General features: G+C 38.8%; 1 protein-coding gene across 1 annotated transcript; it reads left to right on the plus strand.

Moving 5' to 3' along the window:
• The first annotated feature begins 36 nt into the window (after positions 1-36).
• On the plus strand, positions 37-24,264 carry LOC108355947 (protein FAM57B). The gene is made up of 5 exons (XM_017607113.1): positions 37-333; positions 21,271-21,763; positions 21,857-22,084; positions 22,206-22,304; positions 22,490-24,264. Exons 1-5 carry the CDS (start codon positions 44-46, stop codon positions 22,682-22,684), a joined length of 1,305 nt encoding a protein of 434 aa, XP_017462602.1. The 5' UTR covers positions 37-43; the 3' UTR covers positions 22,685-24,264.
• Positions 24,265-24,725: the final 461 nt, after the last annotated feature.

Raw genomic sequence — 24,725 nt, forward strand, 5'->3', positions numbered from 1 at the left:
AAAGAAAAATTAAACACACACAAAATATAAACAAGCACAAATTATGGGCGCTAACACCGCCCTGCAACAGCGCCTGCGTGGCAGTCGCTGCTACATGTCCTTGGCCTGTTCCATTGGCTCGATGAGCCTGGCTTGTGGCAGCCTGCTGCAGATACCCAATACAACAGATCGCATTTCACTGCAACGCGGCCTCTTCCTCACCTCATTGGGTTTCATTTACTTTGTGTCGCTGACAGATTTCTGCAACAAGTACCTGTTGAATACGAAACGTGGCCTGCAGTTTCGTAAAAAATATCGCCTTATGATGTCGGATGTTATGGAAATCACCAACAAGTGAGTGTGCTTTGTATTTAAATAGCGGTTGTATTAATTACATATGGGGCTTTCAGTTTTTCTGATGGCGTTGTTGGGTTTAATATACAAATGGGTAGATAATTATTGAATTGAATAAATTATTAATTTTATCATTAGCAAATACAATTGCTTTTCTAACAAGTTAAATATTTGTTAGTTTAGCTACAGAACATTATTATATTTATTTATTCAATTTTCACATATTTTTGCTCGAATATGCTTAACTTTAAATTTTTTAGCAACGCCATTAAAAAGGCCTTTGCAACCTACTTGAGCTGCTTGAAACCCTTTTTGTTATACACCAGATATGATTTTTTTTATCTACTGTATTTTTTAGGCTTTGTTCAATTATCATTCAATGTTGTGGTTGTTGTTGCAGCGGTTGTACAATATCTTGCACAATAATCTTTATTAATTTAAGTCGCATTTTGCTCGTATCACCAATGAAAACAAAGAACTATAAATTTCTACGATAATTGCTACATTGATTTAAAGCAAATTTATTAACTTAATGGCAAATCGATAATCACCAGCAAATTTTGGTTACAATTTTCGTGGGAGTATGCATTTCTACGCAGACATGTAGATACATAGACAGATATGCGTAGCGCCCACAGGTACAGTGTTGGCAAAAAAAAATATTGGGGAGAGTTGCGTTGGGTTAGCTTGGGCTAGGTTAAACGAACTAACCTTTTTTAATTTTTGTTTACGGGGTAAGCAATGCTTAATTTGCACTGAGAATCTTTTCCTAAGTATATTTTCCTAATTACGCATAACAAGTGCAACTTCTTTTGTTATCATAAGTAATGAAATTCCAGATTGTTGGTGTTGGCTGTTGACAGGGTGTTGTTGTTGTTGTTGTTGTTGTAACATCATACAAATTCCCCAAACAGATTTTGGGGAGTGTTGCTGGAGTGGTGGCAGTCCTTGGCCTTGACAGGGTGGCATTATTTCATGGTGAAATTATACCAGGTGTAGTAATAAAACAGCTTTCTCGCTTTATTTTCTAGGTTTTCTTCACATTCGGCTATCTTGTAGAAATTTTTTCAAAAATAAATTTGCAAATAAGATATCTTTCTTCTCGCTCTGATTACTACACCTGGTATAATTTTACCATGATTAAGATGATTTATCAAAATTCCAGATTATTATAAGGCGAATGTACAGATTCGACAAAAGAAAGTTCTCTAAATATTCCATAATTGTTTATTCTCCTTCGTTAGATCATCACTGCAAGACAATTATTAGGGGAATAGCTTAAAAATGCTTTATTATGTATGTGTTTATTATTTTCCCCAATACTGCACACCAATTATAATTTGTTTATAGTAAGCGGCGTGCCTCAATTTTCGACAACTGTGCTCAATAATTAAGTATGTAGCTATGAAATTCGTTGATCGCCTGACGCGCCTAACTGCTCAACCATTAATATATTTATTATTACAAATGTATGTATGTATGTGAGTAAATATAAATCGAGTCATCACCTAAAGCTCATTAAAAATTTAATGATAAGTTACTTCTACTACATTGGTTGACGGTTATTACCTTTGTTAGAGCATGCTTAAAACATTTGTTTACTTGTGAAAAGCATTTGTATTATAACACGGCAATATGATCATTTAATATACAGATATATGTATGTACATACATATATATATACGCATGCATATATTTGTTAGTACTACTAATATATAGATAATGGAAAAGTGTTTGCAAAGTAATCTATATTCATATAAGCTATTAAAATTTGTCTAACATCAGAGATAAGGGAAACTATAAAAGTTATTGCCAACTTTATGGCATTAGAAATTTATACTTTTAAACACCCTCACGAAGATTCATTGGTTCCGTGATGAAAATGGAAACACTGTAGTTGTATGGCTGGTACTAGAGCTACAAATAATAGAGTGTGCGTGCCCATGTAATGTAGTTCATACTTTTCTCCTAAAAAGGGGTTTATTTTAATAATACATACCGAAATGCTTGCGTACATACATACATATACATATATGTAGATATGTATTTATGCACATACCATTCATACATGCAGACATACATACATATGTATGTATGTAAGTATCTGGCGAAAGCCTCACTCCGTTTAACGTGCGAGGGTCAAATTCGCAGCCGCGCGTTGATTAATGACCGATAAGGAAAATCGATTCACTTTAAAGGAGTGGAAATTCGCATCAAATATAACTATATAGTTTTGGTCATTTCTAAATAAACACCTCATGTATATACATATGTTGTGTATGTTTGTTTGTGGATCAACTGCTTCCTTTTACCTATTTCGTATTAGTTACTCATTTTGTATTCGAATTTTATTGTATTTTAGTCATTAATTAGCCTTGACCTCGATATTTTTCTTTCTATTTTTAACTCGTATTAATTTTTACCTTACCCGCTGAAAATGTCACTTCACATATTTAGCGTCAGTGCTCTTCCCTTTTTGCGCTTCTAATATTAAGTGCACTTCTAATCAATTCGAATATTTGCAATGTTTATGAGTGCGCGCAAAGAGTGTTCGATAAATAAGCAAAGCCTAGCGATAAATTGATACCTATTGCCTATTGGAGGCGATTTAGATGAATAAAACGGGTGAAATAGAATTTTAAAAGAAACGCCTCCGTCAAAATTCCCTATAAATTAATTTATTTGTTGCGAGAAGTAAATATTATATACATACATACATACATATCTAATTAAAACAAAGTCAAAGATACAATTATTTATTTTAATAAAAAAAAATAATATTCTGCAATATTCGCAAAAACTAGTTTCTGATGTTAGAGCCCATTTGGAACTTAATTGTCATCACTGATGTTAAATATAACTTTGAAATCCAATAGCTAATTCCAGTACAGAAAACGAAAAAATATGAATAAATAAGAAAGCTTAAAAAATGAAGATATTGATAACTTAATAATACGAAATAAAAGAAAAAACATTAAAAAAAAAACTATGCAAAAAGAATTTAAAACCGGAAAAATTTTAGTTTTTGGTAATTTGTTGGCCAAATAAATCATAGTTGCGCTTTTTACTCATTTCCAGTAAAATCCAGTAAAAGTTCTTACGAATTTTCACGTTTTGGTGTTTTCGTACGCAAAAACTTGCAAAGTAGGGGAAATTGAGAGAGCGAAAAATGACAGTTGAAGTTGCAAGTTTTTACTGGATAAATTTTTACTTGTAAGAATTTGCCAGTACGAAAAACAGCTGATCGCATGTTGCTGGATGAAATTTAAACTAATAAGGAAACTGTTTGTGGGGTTTTATTGACCTCATGTCAAACAAAAAAATCTTAAAAAACCGCCTCAAGCTCAACAAAAATTATAGAAAAAAAATTAAAAAGGTGAATAATAATAAAAGTTAAAAAAAGTAAAAAAAATTGGGAATTGAAAAAATATTATAAGGAATTAAAAGTGAATTAAAAAGAACTAAAAAATTCTGGAAATGAAACAATTCAATTTTTTTATAAAAAAAAAAATTAAAACAAAATACAGAGATATGTATAAAAAAATAACTAAAAAGTTTAAAAAATATAGTAGGTAATAAAAATAAAGAATATAATCTTTAATATTTTTATTTGTTTCTTAATTTTTTAAATTTTAAATTTTTATATATTTATTTTGTTTTATTTTTTCTTAATTCTCAAAAAAAAAATGAATTGTTTTATTTCCTAAATTTTTGAATTCTTTTTGATTCAATTTTAATTTTTTTAATTCCTTATTATTTTTTTCAATTTATAATTTTTTAATTTTTTTATTTCTTAACTTTTATAACTTTTTACCTATTTAGCAAAGTAAACTATAATAGTTAAACTATATATTTATACTAAAAAAAAAAGTTGGCATCAAAGAATTAAAAATTACACTGAAGATGGCAGAACGACCACCACTTTGTAGCCAAACAAAATTTGACGAGGTATCGGGGGTATTCTATCAAGTAATTTTAATTCCCTATAATTCTCAAAGCCACACCGCCACTTAAGGAATTTTATAACCAGTTGAACTTTATTGATTAAAAGCCTAAATCGTACACTAAAAATTTTTGCAAAATTCCTAACTAGCTTAGAAATATACATTACACTTTTAAGGGATTATTTAGTGTTCCTAAAATAGTATGCCTGCCTGCTGTCTTCCCCTCTTTTGCCATACTTCGTTACCTCTTACAAGAAATGCTTGAGTTCTGGTGATCGGCGCACACTTGCCTCTTTGCGTCTCACTTGCGTCTGAGGTGATTTTGCTCGACGCCGCTGTATAAGCGACCGTTGCTTTATTGGCGTGTGATAGGATATACCGAATTCCGATTGCTCGCTAGCCACTTCATTCCCTTTCGATTTTTCGCTCATTTTCAGTTTTGGTAGGCGCGCTTCATTCTCCTTTGTATAACTTGGATAGACGTCGAAATGCTGGTGGAATGCTTGTCCTAGGCAATTGTGTCCTTCCAAATTTACGCTTCTGCCAAATCCTTCACCAAACTTTGAACGGAGTGTGACACTCTGCAGGCTCGTACCCTCGCTCTTACTTGTACTCCAAATATTACTCAGATTCGGCGCGATCTGCTTTATGCGCTTCCCTACGCTCTGTGGTGATATGGATACCGCGGGCGATATAGATCGCATGGGCAGTAGGCGCGCTGGCGGTACCACGATGTGTTGGTGTGTGCAGGGCGAACCCTTTTCCGTTTTCTTCGCACGCGTTTCGAGTTTCCCAGCTGGCTGCGTTTGGTTTGCGCCCTCCTCGACGAATTCGTCCCACTCCCTTGGCTGTGCTTGTATATGTTCTTCTTTCGTTAAAGGTTCCGCCAGTTGCTTCTTAACCACCACCGCCTTCCGCAGCACTTTCGCGTTGAACTGTTCCACGCCACCTTTTATGCGACCAACTGCCTTGCGTCGCTTCTCGTTTACCAGATTCTTTTTGCTTTTCCTCATCGCACCTGGAAGTTTCGACGGCAGCGAAAGCTTGGGTCTGCGTGCCGTCACTGCATCAAGCGGATCTGGCTTTTTAAAGCAGCTTGGCGGTGCTGGGCAGGAAGCGCGTCTTTTCTTGATCCTATCCGTGGAGCACGATTTCAAAATGCTTTCCTGCGAAGACAAATGGTTCAGGTCTCGCGGCCGCATTATCCATTCCATAGGCATGTTGCTGCTCGGCTTCGACATGGTTAGGTGGCAGCGATATTGCTTGAAACTTCTGCGCATCCTATCGATAACTCTATTCCGTAAGCCCAACAACGCGCTGACAACGGGCTCATTTTTGACTTTTGTGCCGCTCTGAAATGTTAACGACCACAGGTAGTTGCAACTGTCGTGCTCGCTGCCAGGCCGATGCTGCTGATCGCCGAGTTTGCGCATTAAGCAGACGTCCTTGAGCCGAACGGGATCGCTGTGGTGATAGACTTTCTTGATGGTGGTTGCGATTTTGTTGTGCGGGCAAATTTCATCCTTGTCGTACAGTATGGCCCCGTAAATAGACGAATTTGGCATTTCTTCGTGCTTGTCGTATTTTGGTTTTAGTTTTGTAAAATTTTGTAAATTTTCTGCCGAAAAAAAGAAGTTAGCATTTTTTATTAGCGATGAAACTGATTGAGTTGAAAAAGTTACAGCTGCTCCGTAGAATTCGTTTTTCTTTCGTAATTTTGCACTTAGACGTTTTGAGCTTTGTACATTGATATTTGCCAAAATGCGAATTCTGTGAGGGTTTTATTTACGCTTTTTGCTTGCGAAATCGAAAAATAATTAACTGAAAAATTTTGAGGCCACTCAAAAGAGAGGGAACAACTTAACAAATCACAATAGATCAAAATTATTTTCGAATACTTCACAGGCATAACCATGATAAAAAAATATCATGGGCATAACTACAGGGAGTTGAAGCGAAAAATTGCTAAACAAAATTTTATTTAAATACATATTTCACAAAACCGACTGCATTTGCAAAAAGTTCTTAATCACAAATGGCTTATACACATAATTTTCAATGGGATATCTGTCAAAAAAGCTGCAACTAAACTTTAGAAATTTGGCTTGACTAGTCCAGGGAGTCTTAACTATAAAAGGCAATCAATCTAGCAAGAACAGACAGTCGATGTTAATTTCAGCCTTGTCATGAGTTTCCTTTTCCCCGAACCGGATCAATTTTCACTATTGGTTTCCATGGTTTTACTATGGGCGGATGACAAATTTTCGGGTGAATTTTTTTTCAGGCGAAACTCAGGATAAGGCAGATTATAAATTGCTTTCAACAGATCAGCTTTGTTTGAAACCTTCTAAAGATTCATTCTTTATGCCTAAATAAAATACCTGCACAAAAGATCGGCTTTTATTCTGGACGCGAAATAGCTTGTGGCTGCCAGTCACCGAGCTTTTGCAAGCCTACGAATTTCGCTATAGCCTACCATTTCCCGTTCGTTGTGGTATCACAAGAACCAGTGCCTATGCTTCAAATGCGCCCCTGTTTGGTACAACCCACCTTAATCTAACCGCTCGATTTCATCGATAAGTTTGTAGAATTATTTAATCCAGGTAAATTCGTTATTTCGCGAGATATTTCACTATTTCATATTGCTTCATAAAATTTCGTTCACTCCACAGAGTTACTGCACTAAATTCTCTGCCGGCTCTTAAACATAAAGTGGAAGAGTTCTTATAAACCACAATTGGTCTGCTTATATAAATTGATTGAATATTTTGAAAATACAAAGGCATTTTTTAACAAAATATGTGTCCAGACAGTTCATCGAGTGAATACCACTCTCTAAAATAAACTTGTTCTCACATTTTCAGTTTTTTTTTTGTACTCTGCAAATCACCTTGTATTTATTTGTAGCAATCAATCCTGCATCAGATGGACATATCTGTAAATTTTTAACCCTTTATATGTGGCTTGCATGTTCGATGTCTTTATTTGAGATTTTTTCTACCGAATACATAAATATTAGCAGATTACAAAAAAAAATCCTCATACGCAGCCACTGACCATTAAAATTTAAACAAACGAAATGTATCGGTACTTTATTTTTTTTTACAGAAGGACTTCTTTCTTGAAGCTCACACTGATGAATTTTAATGGCTTACAAGTTTGAGTTGACAAAATTACCAAAATAAAACTACATTCTACATCAGACGGCCCACATTTGTGTGTCATCATTGTGTGGTCATGTAAAGTGTAGTCGTGTTTTAGCTAATCTTGACAACCCATCCTATAACCTTTAAAAGTACTTAAACTTGGCGGTCTGTTAGGATTCCCAGCACACTTTGTTTTTGCGCTGCTGCCCAAGATAATATAATATAATGCTTCACGTTTCTCGCCTGTGCATAGGACATTGCGCGTTGGTGCGGTTTGCCCAGGATGTACTCAGCTACAAAGGACTTTTCGATATCTGTCTCACTGCTGGAGTGACATGTTGGCGGTGTTGGTGGCGGATTAGAAGCTCGGTGGCGGTAACTTCGTGTTTTCGACTTGCCGCGGCGCTGTGTATCGTCCTTAGAGGTAGAACTTGAGGCTTCCTGCGCTTTCGCTTCGCTGCTGCCCTTGTCTTTTTTTTTGCTAGCTCTTCCTCCTGATTGAGATCTCATCGTTTTGCTGGCAGTTTCACTATTCTCATTGCTTTGAGATTTTAGACTTGACTTGGATGGGCTCTTTTCGCTTTTCGAACTGCTGCGTTGAAAGCAAGAACTGCCTTTGGATTTCGTGTCCTCTTTTGCGGGTTCCTTCCTCTTTTGTGCTTGTGAAATTTGTTTTGGACACTGATTTAGCATGACTAGGTTTTCTAATTCATTATAGAGCGCTTCGCAGTATGAGAAGTTTGGTGGCATCTCTACTTGATGTGCTGTTTTCTTTCTGTTACCCTTCTGTCTTTGTATCGGGCCTTCACTTTGCCGGTCTTTAGATTTTTTCCGGGTACTAACGCTTGTACAGCATGACCAGAAGGATGACTGTGATTGGTTGTTTTTGGGTAGTGGCTTTGTTTGCTTCTCCTTCGTCCTGTCGTTAGTTCTTGCAGGCGTTTGCGTTCTTTTGTCGGGTGATACGAAGCATGAACAAAAAGACTTTTGCGATGTTTTGCTGACTGACTTCTTGTTTTTGCTTTTAACGTCGCGTTCTTCCTTTTCTCTGCCCCTGCAACACGAACAGGTTGTTTGGGATGACGTCGGCTGGACTTTTGCTTTGTTTTGGGACTTTGTTGGTTTTCTCTTAGAGTCTTCCAATTTTTTCGGTTTATCCCTGCTACCACTTCCCCAGCAAGTTGTTTGAGATGATTTCCTATGTGGATCGGCAGACTTCGATGGTGTTTTGGACTTTGGACAGCACGATGTAGAGGACAACTTCTTCTGCACTTTTTCCCGACTGTCAGCTTTTGGCGGTTTCCTATTCGAATCAGCCGGTTTCTTTGGCTTTTTATTCTTGGGGCAACATGATGCAGTAGATGATTTCTTTCGAACTTTTTCTTGCTTTTGAGCTTTGAGTGGGGTTTCTTTGAAATCGTCTATCTTTTTATGTTCTTCCTTTCTACCGACTGAGCAACAAGATATGGTGGTTGGTTTCTTTTGCACTTTTTCTTGGCTCTTAACCTTTGGAGGAGTCTTTTTAGACTTATCTATGCTCCCCACAGGACAACACGAAGAAGTTGAAGAACCGTCTTTTTTCTTAGACTTATCCTTTTTACAGAACCAGCTACACAATGGCTTCTTTTTATAGCCATCGGCTTCCTTTTTCTTATCCTTTTTCCTAAATGAGCAACCCGACGATGTAGATGATTTCTTCTGCGCCTTTTCTTTATTTTCATCTGGCGGGCGCTTTTTGGACCTATCCTTATTGCCTGTGGAACAACACGAGGCTGTGGGAGACTTCTTTGGAACCATTTCCTGGCTTTTGATTTTACTGTCCTTGTCATTTTTCTTTTTAGAATCCTTTGATTCATTTGGTTTATCTTTTGTTGGGAACGAGCAACAAGATGTAGTAGATTCTTTCTTCTTCGAGGGTTTCTTTTTCGAATCATCGCCCTGCTTGGTCTTATCTTTTTTACTAAATGAGCAACACGAGGGCTTCCTTTTAGAATCATCAGTCTCCCTTGACTTGTCCTTTTTACCGAATGAGCAACAAGAGGTAGTGGATTGTTTCTTTTGGACGTTTCCAGTCGAAGACTTCTTATCAGATTTCACCTTGTCCTTCATGGGCTTCTGTTCGGACCCATCAGTCTTCTTTGTTTTATTCTTTGTTCCAAACGAGCAACAAGATGTAGTGGATTGTTTCCTCTGGACTTTTCTAGTGGAGGGTTTCTTATCGATTTTTCCGTTGGCCTTATCCTTCAAAGGTTTCTTTGTTGAATCAGCGCCCGCCTTTGATTTATCTTTTGCTTCCAGCTTCCTGCTTTGCAGCTTCCTCTGAACGTCTTCATCTGATTTCTTTGACTTATATTTTTTACCGAATGAGCAACAAGATGTAGTGGATTGTTTCTTCTGGACGTTTCCAGTCGAAGGATTCTTATCATATTTTCCCTTGTCCTTCATGGGCTTCTGTTCGGACCCATCTGTCTTCTTTGTTTTATTTTTTGTTCCAAATGAGCAACAAGATGTAGTGGATTGTTTCCTCTGGACTTTTCTAGTGGAAGGTTTCTTATCGATTTTTCCGTTGGCCTTATCATTCAAAGGTTTCTTTCTTGAATCATCGCCCGCCTTTGATTTATCTTTTGCTTTGAACGCGCAACAAGATGTAGTAGATTGCTTTTTCTGGACTTTTTCACCCTGCTTCCTCTGAACGTCTTCATCCGATTTCTTTGACTTATCCTTTTTACCGAATGAGCAACAAGAGGTAGTGGATTGTTTGTTCTGGACGTTTCCAGTCGAAGCCTTCTTATCAGATTTCACCTTGTCCTTCATGGGCTTCTGTTCGGACCCATCAGTCATCTTTCTTTTATTCTTTGTTCCAAATGAGCAACAAGATGTAGTGGGTTTTTGCTTCTGGACGTTTCCAGTCGAAGGCTTCTTATCAGATTTCACCTTGTCCTTCATGGGCTTCTGTTCGGACCCATCAGTCATCTTTCTTTTATTCTTTGTTCCAAATGAGCAACAAGATGTAGTGGATTGTTTCCTCTGGACTTTTCTAGTGGTAGGTCTCTTATCTACTTTTCCGTTTGCCTTATCCTTCAAAGGTTTCTTTTTTGAATCATCGCGCGCCTTTGATTCATCTTTTGCTTTGAACGCGCAACAAGATGTAGTAGGTTGCTTCTTCTGGACTTTTTCATTCAGCTTCCTCTGAACATCTTCACCTGATTTCTTTGACTTATCCTTTTTACCGAATGAGCAACAAGATGTAGTGGATTTTTTCTTCTGGACGTTTCCAGTCGAAGGCTTCTTATCAGATTTTTCCTTGTCCTTCATGGACTTCTGTTCAGACTCATCAGTCTTCTTTGTTTTATTCTTTGTTCCAAACGAGCAACAAGATGTAGTGGATTGTTTCTTCTGGACGTTTCCAGTCGAAGGCTTCTTATCAGATTTTTCCTTGTCCTTCATGGACTTCTGTTCAGACTCATCAGTCTTCTTTGTTTTATTCTTTGTTCCAAACGAGCAACAAGATGTAGTGGATTGTTTCCTCTGGACTTTTCTAGTGGAGGGTTTCTTATCGATTTTTCCGTTGGCCTTATCCTTCAAAGGTTTCTTTGTTGAATCAGCGCCCGCCTTTGATTTATCTTTTGCTTTGAACGCGCAACAAGATGTAGTAGATTGCTTTTTCTGGACTTTTTCATCCAGCTTCCTCTGAACGTCTTCGCCTGATTTCTTAGACTTATCCTTTTTACCGATTGAGCAACACGATAAAATTGAAGGCTTCCTATGAACGTTACCTCCATCCTTCTTCGGCTTCTCTTTTTGATCGCCTGAAAAAAATGGAACTTAATAATATGATCTTTGTTTTTATGAAAACCAACCTTTCGCTTTACCTTTTTCTCCAGACACCACGACGGGTTTAGCTTCGTGTGACCTCTTCGGCTTTTCTGTCTTACTCTTATCCTTTGTTGCTGTGCTTGGTGGTCTGTGTTTTCTCGGTTTTCTTTCCGTCTCTACTTTGCGCGTTCTTTTCGGGCAACGAAAATATGAGCAGTGACCATGATCGGAATCAGAGTTATCTGGGAAGGTTTTCGGTCTCGTCGTAGGTTTATTTTTTCCATCAGTTTCACCAATGGAGCCGTGCGACTTACTCTTGGCAGCTTTCGGTTCCTTTTTTCGTGCTACATTTGCCTCAGCTGACTTGGTCTTTCTGGGAACAGGTATTCTATCTCTTTTTGTTCTTTCGCCTTTGGGTCTAAAAGTGGCCCTATCCGCTCCACTACTTTGTGAGTGACAACTTTCCAGATCATATGTCAGAATTTGGGACGGATACTTTCTAGTTGGATGCTTTTGATCAAGTGTTGTGGAATAGCTTTCTGGACATCGGCAGCTATAGTATAGGTATGAATCTGCAGAATATTGGCTATGTATTGAGTAATATGATTCTACCTCTGACCGCCCATAACCGGTGTCCTCATTAGGTGGTGGCTGCGCACTGCTCACGGGTTTTTGTGGCTCCCGCGCATATGTTGCTCGCAATTTTTCTAGTAATTCTATTTCCTCTTGCGTGAGTGGACATTTTACTTGTAGCACGACGGGCATTTGATTCGCGCTGGCCGTAGCCTGAGCGGGTCTGTAAGCTTCATATTCGCGGCGCTGCTTTTCATCTTCGGATTTCTTACGCGAACCGCAGCATCCGACACCAGATTTCTTCGATTTCTTCTGCTGCTTCTGATGCTCTTTCTCGCTCAGTCGGGAATAGGAGCGCCGCTGTGGATAGCCGCTGTTGGCAGAGCTGATGCGTGAGCGCGATTTATGGTCCATCCGCGCTTTTTCCTTGCGCGACTTGTGCGGTTCCTTGGGGCTATAAATGGAATCATCGCTTGAGCTCTCTGGACATTTGCTAGGGTCGCGCTCTTTGCTTTTGTCGTTCTTCTTCTTGCAGCATGTTGTCGATTCCGGTTTCTTGCTGTTCTCAGTTGTTGGCGCGGGGCGTGGTTTTGGTTTCGTGGTATAAATGGATTTGAGTTCCTTGTAGCATTTTGCTTCTTCGCGCGTTTTGAACCTGCAATGCTGCAGATCTGACGCCTGTCGACTTTGTCTCTTCCTTTCCTGATCTTTCTTCGCCGCGGCCCTTTCCTTTGACCTCCCCCGCGCTGATTGCCTACGCTTGTCTTGTGGTTTTTCTGTTTTCTTGGCCTTTACGGCTTTTCCCACCTGTTCCTCATTTTTCCTGCTTCTTGAGCGCGGGGTTTGCGACTTTTTTGGCTTCCAACACAAGAGTCCTTTACCTTTGGATTTTTCGTCACCGTCGCTGTCGTAATCATCCACGCTCGTGGCGGTCTGTGAGTAGACGCGCGCTATGTTATGGAGTTCGCGTTGCACGTTTTCATCCCGCAGCAGCTGGCATTCGCAATCGCAATAGACTATGTTCATCTGAGACTCACCACCCATTTCCGTCGCATGCGGATTGATCCACAGTTCGCGTACCTCCTTTTCCGTCCGCTTGCTGGGCGCACCCTCGCGCTTGAGGCTCGACCTGCGCTTCTTATCATCGCGTGGTTTAGCTGTAGCGGGCATCTTGCGCGAACGCCACACAAATAAGGAACTGGATTGAGGGAATTCCTTAAAGTGTTCCGATCGCTGGTTCCTCACGAATCAGTTAATTTTGTTGCGATAATTTTTTTTTTGTGCTAAATTTACTTAGACATGGTTCGCAATGCTAATTTTGGGCGGGGATATGTGCTTGCCGCATTGTATTTACCAATGAAAACGCCAAAAGTTTGGAATTTACAAAGCGTATGTGTGAACAAATATTTTTTGTTTTTTTAATTCATGTTGTGTTAAAAATGAGAAGAATAAAAGTAGATATGACAAGATATTGCATGATAAATAAAATGTTATCGAAGTGTGGAATTCAATTTATTATTACTGGCTCCACTCTCCGTATTTCATTTCATATCGAGGCTCTAAGCATTTTAACATTTCAGTCATAATCTGGCGTAGTTTCTCCCCACCTCAGCTACTAATCCTCATCCGTCTTGGCTGCTGACGTGGTCGTTGTAGCCTTGTTCTGCTTGTCACTCGTTTCCGCCTTGGCGGTGGCTTGCGTTCATCGGCTTCCTTCTGCTCGCGCACCATGCGCTCTGACAGCCTTTGGAAGTACTCTTCCAATGATGAGGTACTTGGCGTATCGGTCGCGGTCTTCATATTGCTCTCTTTGGCTTCATAGTAACACGTTTCCAGATCCTCTACATACTTGACTGTAACGTGCCTGGGCTTGGGAAAAAAGCTCAAAGTGGTGAGTACGTCATAACTTTTCTTCTCGCGCGCTTTTTTCAGACTGCATTCCTTGCTCAGATCACTTTTCTCTTCTTGGGCATCTCCTTGCGGCTCTTTCTTTCGCGGCTTGAGCAAATGGAAGTATTTTTGCAATACTTCCGCAACGGCAACTACTTTTTCGTTTTCCTTCTCCGATCCTTTTTCTTTTGGGCTCTCTCGCCCTGGCTCTTGATTTGAAGTTTGAACGTTCTCTTTTCTGGCGTCAAGCGCAGTATCTAGAGTTGTCTTTGTTTTTCCCTGCTTCTCAGTTGTTTTCTCCTCTTTCTTTGTCACGGTTTTCTTTGCAGCTGTCTTTCGACTTGGCTCGTCGCCTTTCCCTAGACACTTAATGCAGGGGCCTAGCATTTTTTGCTTTAACGTTCGTTCGTCTTTCGCCGACTTCTTTTCCGGCTTATATTGCCTAGCTCTTCTAGGATTAAATGTTATTTTCGAGTCATGCTTCGTTATTGTTGGCAAATGCTTCTCGCATCTGTGTGGCCCATATTTTCGATGCAAGAACTTGCCATTGGCCGCCTGCTTTGTCCTCCCATCCTGCTCTTTGATCTCACCGACCGCCGTGGCTTGAGCGCACTTGCATTTATCACATCTACCACCACGCTTGGGCTTAAAACATAATATGAATCGTTGGAATTTTGTGGGGGCAGGCGGATGCCGCACGACGGTCTCAGATTTATTGCTGCACTTACATTTATAATTTCTCTGCTGTGTTGCATTTTCTTTAGGCTCAACTTGTTGATCCTTTTTGGTTGCGTTGGCTTCGCCTTTGTCCGCTAACTGGTGGCTGAGGCTGGCGCTGGCCCTCTTATCTTTACTGCTGCTGCTGCTTTTGCGCTGAGTCGGGAGGTTGAGCTTGGCCATGGGTGCTTGCTGTACATTTCGATTTCTTGCGGGTTGGCAGCATTTTTGACCGTGAGGCGTCTTGTAGCAGTGGTATTCTGGTTTAAGTAGTATCTTTAACTTGTGATTGACACGTTTCAAATGCTTCAAAATCTCCATCTCTGTACGTATATAAGACGGCACATCTCTAATTTGCGATTTGTTTTGGCTATTGCCATTCGGTGACGGTAGTTTCCCTCCTTGATTTGGTTTCTTAATGGATTTATTTCTATTCGAAGCGGGGGTAAATTGGCACTTGTAAGCCATTTTATCGCATTTCTTATCCGGCTTTAGAACAATGCCTGATGGTTTTGGAGCCGTGCCTTTTGGTTTTGTAGCTTCGTCCTCAGGTTTTGGTTGCACCTCTGGTTCAACACGACCTTTCATTCTAATACTAGTAGCGGTCTATTGATCTCACCGAAATTTTTTTACTATTACCATTTATTTATTTTTTTCTGCGATTAACTAATTGCAAAAAAAAATACACTTTTAATTTTGACAAACAATTATTGTATGACATATCAAAAATCATGCAATAAAAATATATCATGCTGGAGAGTGAGAGTGTTCAGTGAGTGTAGAATTTAATAGCGTGTTGATTAAAAAACTCGGAAGCGCAATTCTGACTAGACGCTGGCTTAACGCAATCTAACTTAAGCCAATCTCGACTCTTTTTTTTTTAATCGAATACAACTCGTTCGTTAATTCCCGAGCTTCTCATTGGACAAGTAGGGCACACTTTTGCAGCGCTTAACCGGAGATTAGATTTAGGGATTTACCATTTATGTCCAAAAAAAAGTATATGTGACTTAGGCTCACCGTCTGCCGTCGCTATAATGTCGGTTCCGGTTTTATTGGCACGTTTTAAATCCATGGTTCTAGGATGAGTATATCCGTATATAGTCTTTGGAAAAACAGTCGCTATAGATTTAAGGGAGCTAATTTGCAGTTCGGTTAGATAATAGAGCTGCTCTGGACGTTTCTAACTTCTGTCTCTACTTTCGGCGTTGCAATATCTATTGGGCTTTCGTTACCTTCGTACCGTTATTCATTATCGATATCATTCGCATTTTTTTTTGTTATATTTATCGATACATCTATTTATAAGTATTGCTACCGCTGAAGTTATCGTTTTCTCCCGATATAATTATTAACTAATATTAATTTATCGATATTTTTTAACAATCTGTTTTTTTTCTTTGGCGATAAATCGATCGATCTAAATTAAATTAATTTAAATGAATTTTTGTTAAAAGTTACGAACAAACTTTAATTAAACCTTTTTTTTAAATTTACCTTATTAGAGCCGCTGGGCCTGAGTGGTTAGAAGTGCGTACTATCACTCCGTAGCACCTAAGCTAGTGTTCGATCCCTGCTCCGGGAAATATCTAAATTAAAAAAAGTTGTTTCTAATAAAATCCATTTGTTCGGAGGCGGCGTAAAACTGTAGGGTCCTCCTTTTGTGTAACAACACCAAGACGTACTCCACAAATTGCCAACGATTTTATTGATTGTTATAGAGATATTTTTCGATTATTATCGATATATTTCAAAATGTATTTTTTATTCCGTTGACGATACTTACATATCTATACTCTTATTAGCTTATTGCATAGTAATAGTTTTCAATATATCAATATATGTACATATATCTGTCGATTTTTATTGCTAGATGTATTTGTGGACCTTTTCATAACTTTACTGTTCGATTGCCGATATTTCTATCAATGTCCTCAAAATCCTTATAGATTTTTTCGATGATTCTCGCTATGGATATCGGTAAATGTAATTATGGCAATTGTTATCGATATCATCATAGCCATTTCATATCTATGACCTTAACAACTTACAAAAAAAAAATTAAAAACAATTTTTTTCGGTTTTATTTTCTATTTATTTAAACACATAACCGGACACATTAGACTGCATCACCAAAAAAAAGTTGAGGTTTTTACGCCGGGATTATAAAACGTATTATATTTTAAAACCAAGATTTAAGACCAAAATATTTCGAAAAAATATTAAGATTTACGTGAGCTGGACCGATTTGAAAATACCTCCGAAAATGGACTTTTTATGAATACAAATAGTTTCTTAAAGGATTTTTTGAAAAAAGCCCCTCATATGACAAAACAGTTTAAGCTTAAAATAGACATTGTTATGAATACATACATAAAACTACTCAAAAATGTTTTCCAGCGGAATCACAGTAATACGATTTTTGTTGCTGTTTTAGAACTGTTTTTTCGAAGATTTGTTTAAGAAAATTTGGAAGAACTGGTCCAAAACTATACCGAAATAGACTTAGTAGGTATCAGTGGAAAGGTATTTTTTCACTCCTTTTGTTTCTTTGCAAAAAACTCATTCACGACCCAATTCTTTATTAAATACCAACACATCTTAATTCAACATGGATGGCGCTCTTTCTCTTTCATGTTTTGAATGAGCTTACTTGCATAAATAAAAAGGGTGAGAAAATACCCTTCCAATGATACCTCATAAGTCTAAATCGGTAAGTTTTGGCTGAGTTATTCAAGTTTTTCTTAAACCAGTCTTTGAAAAAAGATCAAAAACAGCATCGACTCTTATTATTATGATTCCGTTTAAATTTTTTTTTTACATATTTTTATGCAAGCGGCGAGTTTGCTGAATACAGTGCTTTTAACATTGACCTTAGCTCTAGTTTTTGGCAATTGTTTCTCTACTGCTTTGGTCCCCGTCGACTTTTTAGGGTGTACATTGTCAAAACTGTATATCTTTGAATCGCGTCGCCTTAATTCCTCTCTGATGTAGACTAGCATCTTCTCGAACGATGCTGCGCTCTGCTCACGAGACAATTTATCGGTGGAGCGCGAGGGGGATTTTGAAGTGCTTATCTTCGCTTCGCTTTTGGACTTCGATGTCCTTATTTTGGCTCTCCTCTTCTCGCTGACTTAAGGCAGGCGTTCGTGCTCCGATTGCGCTTTCGCTGATTCTCAGATTTTGGCTGCCTGCTCTTGGAGCGTTTCTTGATTTTCCTCTTTTGCTTATGCAGGTACCTAGCCAATTTCAGCACACAAACGTAGACGGCACCTCGTGGCGCTCAGACGAAGCTGTGGTGGTCCTGCTGATCGTCGGCTTGTTTGTTGAAGTAGTGGGTGGTTCTTTGCTATGTATCGAGGACTTGCTCGTCGCAGTGGAAGGCTGTTCGGAATTTGAGCGATCTTTTGGGTTTGGCTCGTCTTCTGGTTTTGCGTACGGATTGGGATAAAGTGGCTTCCGCTTTGAACATAAGCTTTTGTTGTACCTCCTGTGCCGCTCTAAGAGTTTGTGATATCTCTTGGCTTCTTTGGCGGTAATTTGGTAAATATTCGACACTTTATGGCATAACTTGTGGCGTCGCGGCACGTTTTTGAGTTTACCTGGCTTGCATTTGGGTTTTTAGGTATCGCCGTTTTCTTTCTGTTACCAAACGTGCTGCACGAGCGTACGCTACTCTCGTTGTCGCTTGCTTCTTTGTTGCTGAACAAGTTCAAGATTAACTTGCAGAATACTTTCAAAGGTGATTTACTTTGTTCTTCTTTTTCGTCATCTGTTTTCTCCGCCTCGCTGCGTATGAGTTTAAGTTTCTTTTTGTGCTCCAGTTCATCGCGTTTCTCAATCGCCTTTTGTATTTCCTTTTGACGCTTTATCTCCAACTTGATCTGCTTCAGCAGTTCTTTTTCACGCTGCTTAATTTCTCTTTCGCGTTCCTTTCTCAACTCTTCTTGCATTTTTATATTCTTCTCCTGATCTCGCTTAAGCTTTTCTCTGGCTTTTCCTCCTTTTCGTTCTTGCCTCTTTTTTATTTCCTCCAGTTCCTTTTCCTTGTCATAATCTCGAAAAGCTGTGCTGCGTGGGGCCATTATGGGATAACATTCTGTTATCTATCTCTTCTTTCGGACGCAAGGTGTCTCTGCAGCTGCGCTTGTCAATGCAATGGGTTTCGGGGGTGTGTCTCTTGGTAGTATTTATAGATTCTTATTAGCGTATTCAATGAAGGTTCATTTTCCTCGCGCATCATCTTTATGCCCGACTCTCTTCGCCTGTGTGTGTGTCCCACAGGCGCACTTTCAATTCCTTATTCTCTGCTGTGATTTTTAAGATGTCCTTGCTGGGTCGTATTCGTGGATGTGAATCCGGAGACTGTGTGTGGTCGTATTTGCTCGCTGTGGCTTGCAGCCGCTTAATTTCTTCGCAATCTATTTCCTGTCCTTTGTGCTTCATGTAGCGTGGCTCGGTTTCAGCGTATTTCTTCATATCTTCCATTTGTTGGTTGACGTCTGAGTCCTCCATGCGCGTTTTGCCCTTATTCTCCCAAATCGACTTGAGCTCTTTTTGGCCGTTTTTACGCTTTGCATCAAAAAGTTCTTTAAGCGCGCTCGTTGGCCTTCCTTTAGCTCCTTCGGTTGCCTTTACCTTTTCTTGTGCTTTCTTTTCATTTCTAGCCTGCCTTTCTTTTTTTGTCTGCTTTTTTTCTTGTCTCTCCTTCCGTTTACTTTTTGCCTTTTCACGCCCCTGTGCTTTCTTCGCCACCTCTTGCTTGACTCGTCTCATTTCAGCACTGAGCACGCGTTCGCAAAAGGGTTCTTTCTGCTGTTCGCTACCCCTTGGCCCTTGAACGCTAGTCGTCTGTGCAAATTGGTAACCCTGCTTCGGGGCAAATAAGCTATAGCGAAATGCCGCTTCGGCTTCTTCGATCGTTCGTAGTTTTATGCGCGACGTCTGGTTGAGAGTTTTTCTTTTGTTTATCGCCACGTCTTGGCCAGCGGTTGGACGGTACACATCGTCGTCATCGTCATCATAGTCGTAAGTAGATCTAGGTTTTGTTTTACTTTTGTTCTTGGAGGAGCTTGTAAAGCATGAATCACTTAGTTTTTGTATGAGTCCTCGTCGCTCAGGTGTTTTCGGCGTGGACTTGACCTTTGCCTGACGTGCACCAGACGGTCTCCTCCTCCTTGCCGACGCCGCTGAATTAGAGTAAGTCTGCCTGTCTCTGTCGCTATTTTGTACGGGGTGAAATGCCACGCGTCGTCCTTTTAAGTCCACACCGTACAAGCGGTTGTGCGCCAACATAGCATTCTCGTGCTCTTCAAGCAAGCTGAGGAACTCGGGCGAAATGTGTTTAAAGCACTTGGGGTCCATGCGTCGTTGTTCGGTCTCGCGTAAGGGCTGTCCCAGCCGCAAAAATTGCTGCGGATCGGTCGATTTTCGCGTCGAGATGGCGAGCATTTTGCACTTCTCCGTCAAATTCGCACTGTTAGTATTCTGTTCACGCTGACACTCGTACCACGATGTAGCCGTGTCCGGTACATAGATGCTGGACTTCTTCGCGGCAGCCCAGAGACTGTCGATGATCTCATTGCAATCGGTGCGACAGCGCGTATTTGTGCGACCTAGCTGCTGCTGCAGTCCCAGCTGTTGGTTGAGGCGCATTGATTGATTTAGCGTGTCTGGCCTGCCGTTGGCGTTGACGCTGCTGATGAAAGCTGCATAGTTTGAAGGGCAGAGGTAGTCCTGTTCGGCCTGTTGTTGCTGCAGTTGTAGACGCTGTTGTTGCGCTTGGTAGCGATTGTAGGTTGGTTGGTTCTTGTTCGTGAAGAGGTCGGGGCCGTAGTAATTGCGGCAGCGTGAAGCTGCCAAGATTTGTGACGTCAAGTAGCGGTAGCAGTTTGTATTACCGAAGTTGCCGAAATTCATGACTGCGCATTAATGAGATTCATACATTGGAGACCGAAACATTCAATTTTAGTACACGAAATGTAGGCGATGTTAATATATATATATATATATATATATTTTTTGTTTTTTTGTTTTACGAGTTTTCCGAATTAAAGCTGAATGGAAAACATGTAAATTACGAAAATATTCATTTGAAAGTTACAAATTTTGAAGTGCGCATTGGTGCGCATTTGAAATACCGAAATGTTGAATGAGTCAATATTCAGAGAAGGCAAAATGTGGTTTGATGGAATTACGAGATTGATTTGTGTAGGGAGGGTTGCCATTCTGACACGATACAGGTTAGTTTTAGTTGCGCTAAATGTATGCGTTATAAATTTTGTCTCTCGTGTCGAGCTCGCCGAAGCCAGAATTCTTAATAGGCGGCATACACGGTGCGTCTGACTCGCTCGCGAGGTTTTTGTGTACGTGTTGACTCGCCTTCGACTACACACAGTTGGATCATTCAGAGTCATGCCAGGAGTCAAGTCGGTGTAACTAAAACATATTTATTTTCACCAACACTTCCAAATCGACTCGCGAGTCAGACGCACCGTGTATGCCGCCTATAAAGTGAAAGTATATACCATCCGTTACGTCACCGCAACCGTCACAATCACCCTCAACGATGCTTATGCGTCAAGTTACACAATATTCGTTTGACATTTATAATATAATAGATTGGCGCTTACACATATGTATGTATGTTAGTGTTTGGTCGAGCTTCTCCTCCGATTTGTGGCGTGCGCCTTGATGTTGTCACACAAAAGGGAGGGACCTACAGTTTTACCACTAAAAAAAATACCGCCAATCTACACTTCTGCTTTCAATTTCTCATCTATTTACTATATGTATACCTAATCTCGAATTCCATTCTAACTACATATGTACGATTTTTTCTCACATTGCAGAATCGTTTCCGCCATACAGGCCGCATTCTCATTTCTGGTCGGCTTTATTGTATGCAAATCGACCTGTAGCAAGTCATTTGTCTACGCCTCGCATTTCTTGATGGAAGCCTATGGCTGGTTTGGCACCGCTTACTTTATGTACGACATTTGGTCCATGTACAAAGTGCATACACAGAAAATCGCTGACAAATTGAGACTGATGAGTCTGAATACCGCCGCTGGCGCAGGTGTGCGCTGCTCATCGAATGGCGTCAATATTGTCAATGGCGCTGCTGCTGGTAATGGCAGTTGTGATGGTTACAGTGATGGAGATGATTCACCGGTACGCGCGACAGCACAGCAACGCGAAAACGATGATATCTACGATTATGATGGCGATTGTGTGCAGATACCGAAGGATGGCAAGTGGGATTTCATCAAATATGTGATTACGCATCCAGTTATGATGATCCATCATATCTTCATTGGTACTTTTGGCTTACTGGTTGTGACGGTGAGTAGTGTGTGTGCATGTGAGGATATATATTAATATGTGCCTATACAATCGTACATATGTTAAATCGATTTATGTTTTTGTTTTGAACAGTACATACGCGGCGGTGGCCACTGCATCTACAGCTATATGTTCATGATGGAATTCTCCACGCCCTTCGTTTCGATGCGCAGCATACTGAGCACTATGCGTTTGAAAGACTCACGCGCTTACATCATCAATGGTCTGCTAATGTTGGGCACGTTTTTAGTGTTTCGTGTTTTTATGTGGCCATACGTTATGTATCGCTATAGTGTGGCCATCAATGTGAGCCTCTGGCAGGTGAGTGCTGTAGAGATGTGGTCAGATCTGCCATACAAGATCTATTGGGGGAACCTCACCTTTGTCCGTTTTAACGGTGGAATGTGTCAAATTATTAAAGTATACATTTTTTTTTCTGCAGGCGGTGACCACTTTGCCACGCGGTTGCATTATAAGCATTTTGATACTCTTCCTACCACAGCTTTATTGGTTCTTTTTGATGGTCAAAGGTGCACTAAAGGTGAGTAAAAATTATATCGAATAAAATAGGGAGAAAATAAAATACAAATTTCTTAAAAGTGCGATAAAATCAGCACCTCTTAGCTAATTAGTTCTATTAACTATCCAATAGTTATGAAAGTGAAAGTAAAATATGCCCCATATTAAATTATATTGCTTGATACTCTTACTTTGCACATTTTCCAGGTACTTTTACCGGCAAAACAAAAAATTGCTGCACCCAAAAAATTGCGGCAGTCAAAAAACAACAACTTATCACCGGTGACACCAAACGCTGAACAAAATTTTAATCAAATTTGCGAAGCTGCGGTCAACGGCGCAGCCGAAAAGCACTCAACACAGAACCAATTGCTATCATTTGATAGAAATGTTAAAAATTAGATATATGTACATACAAACACAGTTGAATTTTATTGGCAGCAAAGAACCGTTAACCTCAAGGAAGATGAAGTTTATTTTTAACATAGTCTATATGTACCAATAACATCTGCTTTGCTGTTATTCAATTAAGTTTGTAAAAAATTTATTTTGTGATTAATTAATTTATACTTATTCTTGCATTCATACAACCATTTATTCCACAGCACAATTTATTATATACCTACATAGATAGTTAACATCTTTGGTAAAAAAAAAATCTGAGTTACAGGTCTATTCTGCGCTGTTAATAAAGATTTTGTAACCAGTAAATAAAGTTACTGCCAATATTTAAACCCTTTTCGCATACTGTGTACTCCTATAACCGGTAAGTTTTGTTACCATCTCATAAGCTGGTAAAATATGCAATGTCAGAATTTCCACAAATCTTCATAGCTGAATTGTTGAATATTTTAACTGAATTACCAACCCAGAATCGCGGTGACAAGAGCTGGTAACATTTTTGTGGTAATAAAATTTTCTGGTTACAAAATCTTCTGTAACGTGCAGAATAGAATTAAATTGATGATTTATTTCCAATTAACTTATGCATTTGAAATGTCTTCTAACTTTGTTCTACATATGTAAAAGCCACAAAATAACACTCGAAGTGAAGTTAACATTTTAATTTTTGTAAACATTGTTAATTAACTATTAAATATTTAATATATTGAACTTTCTGATGGTCATTTTTGACTTACTTCTACTTATTTCTGTATGTGTATAGGTGTTTATTTATGCAATTGTGTGTATGCAAGCGCCAATTATTTTAGCATAATTACATATATACCAACCATTTTATAAATTAAATGTTAATTTAATTCGATAAATGTTATAAAGGTAATAGATATTACACACTTAGCAGCATACATACATGTTTTTTATATGTATACAAAAGAACAAATACTAGTTATTAATATGTAATACTTTAAGTCATCTAATTTGTAACATTTTAGTGAAGGCAGTACAACTAATTTTTCCAAATATATATATATTTTTTTTTTTGCTTGAGTTCCTTTACTTTTAAACTATAAATTATGTTTGTATATCTGAGTATTGAAAAGTAGTACTTGAATTCGCGTATTTATAACTTGCCCAAATTGTAAAATTACATAAATTTGCATGTATAATAGATGTGTATTTAAAATGAAAATAATGCCGTTAGCAGCATTTAATCAGCTTGCGCAAAATGCAATGTAGACAAACTAAAAAGTATACCTAAAGGGAAAGAACCAATATGAGATAACACATTCGATATCTCGCATTTTTTTGCTGTAGATACTTTATATTGATGCATTTTAGTCGTATACAAGTTTTCATGTGTTGTGAGAAATACATATGTATGTATGTACAAATAAATTAAATAAAAAATCTACAGCATCAGCCAACAAGCAGGCACACTACTAACTACTCGTGCTTATCGTTTGTGTGCAGATATACAAAAAAAAAGAAAGAAACAACTAATAAAGAATCTGCATAATTGTTTAATAACCTGTTTCGACTGATTTATAACGGAGGTTGGTTTTATGCGGATAATAATAAAATTTTGACCATTAAAAAGCAACAGACAACGACACTTTGCTCCAGCTCTTTATTAAACTCTCAAAACCAAAACTTTACTTTGAAAAAATATCTACTTGCAGTCAGATGGATACTGCTGGTCATGGCTTTTTTTTACCAATACCCCACTATTAATGCCAGTGAGTACCATATGAAAAGCGGTGGGTATATCATATCCGTTCACTCATCTTCAAAGTAAAAAATCTTAGTCGCTGCAAAGCAGCAGCTTCCTGCGGCGAAGTAATTTTGAAATGGATTTTTCAAAAGCATTATTTTTTTATGTAATTATTTCCATTAGTTTATAAACATATGTATTTGCAATTTTTGTATTATTTCATTGCAAGAAATAACATAAATTTCATTAATTTTTTTTTTAAATTTACAAATTCCGAAGTTTAGTAAAAACAATTTCCTTTTCAGCAGTTTGTACTTTTACAAAAAAAAA

Source organism: Rhagoletis zephyria, unplaced genomic scaffold, assembly GCF_001687245.7.
Source record: "Rhagoletis zephyria isolate East Lansing unplaced genomic scaffold, Rhagoletis_zephyria_1.1 Rzeph_scaffold_00006, whole genome shotgun sequence".
NCBI lineage: Eukaryota > Metazoa > Arthropoda > Insecta > Diptera > Tephritidae > Rhagoletis > Rhagoletis zephyria.